At 37.6% G+C, this 4,886-nt stretch overlaps 1 protein-coding gene across 1 annotated transcript in view; it reads left to right on the top strand.

The window, feature by feature from the left end:
- Positions 1-4,567, top strand: part of LOC113803065 (uncharacterized) — a 9,535-nt gene extending 4,968 nt beyond the window's left edge. The window contains exons 6-7 of the mRNA XM_027353764.2: positions 2,064-2,246; positions 2,511-4,567. Coding sequence (XP_027209565.2) covers positions 2,064-2,246; positions 2,511-2,713 — 386 coding nt within the window. The 3' untranslated portion in view covers positions 2,714-4,567. The remainder of the gene's footprint in view (positions 1-2,063; positions 2,247-2,510) is intronic.
- The last annotated feature ends 319 nt before the right edge of the window (positions 4,568-4,886 follow it).

Raw genomic sequence — 4,886 nt, 5'->3', positions numbered from 1 at the left:
CAGTTTATTGTTGTTCCTTGAATTCAGGCAAACGAATTGGAAGAGACTGTTAATGCTGTGGTATTGGAATTCGTATACTTACATAGATTCAATGGCTTGATATACTTCAGCCTCTATGATGGGAGGGTTGGTAAAAAGGCCATCCGCTTGTAGATGTATCCAAAAGCTCTTAATGCACCTGAAATTTAATGAAGCCAGAGGATAGAAAGGCAAATGAAAAGATAGATTAAGCACAAATCCATGATCCGCTGATGTAAATTTTGGTCGCGATCCCGTTCGAGACAGTCACCCTGTACAGCGACGACGCCGCTTCCAGCACGTCTGTCACGCTTGAACGCTCCCGGTCCTTAGGCGGCCTAATCTCGGACGGGGAGGAGGGGGCGAATTCACGGTGCCCAGCCCCTCAAAAGTCGAAAAATGACTGAGACTTTCATCGCTAAATTACTACCTCGAACAAGATAGCGGGAAAATGAATTCAGATATGTAGTTTTTGTGTAAATATGTGTATCTGCGTGTGTGTGTCATTCACAGTGTGTAATACCTTATGGACCACAATACGAAGATCACTGAAATATAATTGCTGACCAATCGTGACGTCAGTTCAGTACCCTCCCTCGTCAAAGGGTAGCGAACTCAGTGGACTTTCTGTTAGACAGTTAGGCGTGACAAACCTCATATGGAAACACGCAAGGTGAAAATACCAATTAACACTTGAATTTATGATGTGTTATTCTTTAAATGGATATACTAGTTTTGCTAAGAAAATGTACAATATAGTACTCACATTACGTAGCATGTTATATGTTATATGCACTTCTGGTACTGAAAATAACATTAATTCATAATTATTGTGTTTTGCCGCCATATTTAGATATTATTTTTTGTTATGATGTTATTGTAGCAATACTAAAGTCTTCCTGCTTAATTTTGAAAGAAATGGACTCTCTTTACCACCTAGTTTATGAAAATAAGGTGTATGATAATGATGACTGTAAAATATCATATATGCAAATATTGCCAGTTTGTCAATATTAGCTTTATATCACATATCTTATTAAGCAAATATTTTGTTATCGGATCTTGAAAGCGCCAGTGGCTTGCAAACGTATTAGCCTGTCTCTCTCTCATTAATAATAGTAGCTCTAAATCGTATTCATGTTGACAAATGTAGAAAAGGCATGAATGAGAATGAATATCTTCACAATGCAAGAGATGCATTTGACCGGTATCGATTCTATCTTCAGAAAGACGTGGGTTTCTAATGAAGATATGGTAGAAAATTTCATTCATACTTTTTTTCTGCAAATAGCTCTCTTGTCACAGATATGTAGTTGTCACACTGTTAAGCGCCCTTAATGACCACGACCTTTTAGATTAAACGAACTAAAGATTAATGCATTTTCAAAGTAAAGCCTTTCAACAATATTAGTTATCAGGTATATGTATATCGGTAGATAAATAGGTAAATATGATATGTTAGATCTATTTGAAAACTTTCATTGTTATTTACGCCGTATATCTCATATCATATTATACAATGCCATCTGCCATGCCAGTCTCATATTTAAAAACAAAACATGTGGGGTATAGATTTAATAAGAATATGAAGACTGTAAATGGGGGATGCAGCGCCAGAATGAAGAACTATTATTTCAGAGTGTTTCCTCGTCGAAGCCTCTTTATTTGTTCAAATTCCCTGTAAACTTCAATAAATTGTATGCAGATTGTTTTGTATATAAGCTGGCAGATTATAGAGAATTTTCCATTAGTTGGACTACTGTAGAATAGTTGGAATTGGTTGCCTCAGTAAAATTGTACTTAAAGGAATCTTCAGTAAAAAGGTGTATACATGTGGTGTGTATGTATGTATGTATGTATGTATGTATATATATATATATATATATATATATATATATATATATATATATATATATATATATATACACACACACAGTTAACGAAACCGAATCAGCTCTTTAAACAAAATCGAATCGAAATGACGCATTAAAATGAAAAGGGTAACAGTAAGGAAACGATTAAATTTGGCGCCCTCTTGTCTCCAGGTTGGGACGGCGCGGCGAACATCGGCGTCCTGAGCAAGGGCATGATCGAGTCGCTTGACCTGGCTGACCCCGTCGACCTACAGAGGCGCTTCGACTGGGTCATGAGCATCGAGGTGGGCGAGCACATCCCTGCCAAGGCCGAGGGCGTCTTCATGGATAACCTCGCCAGACATGCTTGCAAAGGTTAGGAAGTTTCCGATGTTGGTCGAGATAGATTGATTGCTGTAATATCTAATACTGATTTCTGTTGTGACAATAGTGATGGATGAAAACTTAGGTATGATGGATAATGGCAATGATAACAACTGAAAATAATCATTATCGTGATCATTCTACTATCATTAGCAATATAAACGAGCGTCATCATAATTCTATCAGCACTATTATTCGAATGTCGTTTAGTCTTTTTTAGTTGTGTCATCATAGTAGCGTCATCACTTCTTGCAGGTGTGGTGCTGTCGTGGGCGGTGCCAGGTCAGGACGGTCACAACCACGTGAACACGAGGTCGAACGAGTACGTCAAATCCAAGATGGCGGATAGAGGCTTAGTGGCAGACGTCGAGACAGAGAAACGCATTCGAAAAGCTGTGAAAATTGGGTGGTTTAAGGACACGATCATGGTTTTCCGGTTCCCCAAAGAGAGGTGCTGAGGACTGATGTTCATGAGTGAATTTCTGGCGATGAGTTGAACAGCTTCTTGTATATGTTTTAGAGATGTGAAAACGTTTATATGTTATCTAGATTTTGATAGAGTATTTATATGTGGCTGTGATATTGTGTGATTAATGTGTTCATCACACACACACACACACACACACACACACACACACACACACACACACACACACACACACACACACACACACACACACACACACACACACACACACACACACACACACACTGTAAGTATGTCATGCGATGAAGTCATCAAAACCGGCGAAAATGGCAGTGCAGCCAAAGCAGATGCTAGTTTCAGCCTTCGGAGTAAAGCGCATATTTGACGGCAAGGCATTTCAAAATTCTCCAATCTTCTTGCTCATATTTGTATTTGATGGAACATATTGGTCAGATGTCTTGGTCTGGTTTCGTAACCAAGCCAAGCATTTTCAAGCTACTTCCAGATGAAGCTTGCTACAGTTTCATGACGTCACAATAGTAAACAAACCGCCAACATGGCCGACAGAAAATGAATAACGATGGAATTCTCTTGATAATTTACTTATTTTGTTACCAATAGGCGATGTTATTGACTAGCAAGTTGTTGTCATATCTGTGCCCACCAGTATACTGATAGCACTTTTAATCTCTGGATGATAAGTACTAGCTACTTAAAACTGTATTATGTGGCCTTCCGGGGGATGTTCAAAGTGCGTTTTTATTTATCTGTTATTTCCATTTTAAACTCGTGGTTTGAAAGCGATTTTTGCTCTGAATGATAAAGAATAGACTTTTTAAATTGTTGTTCCAAAGTGTGTGGACGATTTTTTTTATCGTACCGTTTGTGCTACATGTGATTATTTGACATTCCAACTTCGTTAATCTTCTACAGCAAATGTAAAATCAAGGAAAGGGATTTCTTCATCGGCAATTTCACTGTCATAAATAACAGCGTCCAGTCTGTTTTTTTTCCCGAATGATTCTGTCACCCGCCATGAAGGAGAATAAGTCATCTCATATTTTGGCAGTTTGTTTATATTGATAGCAAGCTGTGTTGGGACTGTTTTGACGATTTCGGCAAGGCCAAGCAAACCAAACCATAGCTTGTACGCGTTTCTCATTAAAAATGCACTCATTTAGTGTAAATGATCGCTCGTACCTCGCACAGCTCAAGGATTTCGCAAACTTATACGCATGTGTGCATAAGATGGACCTCTGTCTGAAATGATGGAAAAATAAAACCGATAACTAAAGGCCGTGTCACACTAGCACTTTTTCCGTCAATTTTTAGACAATTTTATTTAACATAAATACAAACATTCTCGAATATAGCTCTTGATCTGACTATGCTTGGCTGAAAAAGTTGACAAAAAGGTTTTCAAACGGAAACGATCATTGTCGTCTGACTGGAAAATCGACAATTCGCTCAAAAATGGACAAAATATCAGAAAATTGTCAAAAAATTTACGGAAAAAGTGCTAGTGTGACGGCACCTTAAGGCAAATAAAGGATAAAAACGGTAGTCACTGGACAACAAGGTGTGCACAGACTTAATCTCAGTACGGGAAATTTTCTGAAGAGATGTCGAAAAAAGAGAAAACAAGGGGAGATATGATTAATAATGAAGAATATTTGACACGATGTACAGACCTATCACCTACTCGAAAATTTTCTACCAAAGCGGCATCCATGGCGACTCCCGTCCTTTGATTTGGCCTGTCATTTTTAGTGTTCTCCAGACATTAAGCTGGTTATAGATGTATTTTCTTTTACCTCTTATTACAGTGTTACTCTTCAGTGAAAGAGTATTACTCTTCAGTGAATGAAATAAAAGATTTATGTTATTTGAATACTTTGCAAAAATCCTCATTTTCTTCCTTAATTAAAAGCATTTACTTGATTAATGATGAAGTAATTAAGATGCAAGCAGAGCACGGAAGCTCAGATAGCAAACCCATTTTAGTGTTTTCATCAATACCTAACACTTAATATCAGATGTTAAAGCTATTTGTTTCCAGAAGAAATCATACGCTTGCCTTTAGAATTAGCTCAAGGTAATGATTAAATAAGATTAGATTGCAGGACAAAAGGACAAAAATTGAAGTCTGAGAAATGCATATTTTTTCGAACATGACTAAGAAATATTGTCTTTTCTATATAACG

Source organism: Penaeus vannamei, chromosome 12 (assembly GCF_042767895.1).
Source record: "Penaeus vannamei isolate JL-2024 chromosome 12, ASM4276789v1, whole genome shotgun sequence".
In the NCBI taxonomy this organism is placed as follows: domain Eukaryota; kingdom Metazoa; phylum Arthropoda; class Malacostraca; order Decapoda; family Penaeidae; genus Penaeus; species Penaeus vannamei.
The sequence above is the reverse complement of the archived record's forward strand: the minus strand, read 5'-3'. Positions and strand labels throughout refer to the sequence as shown.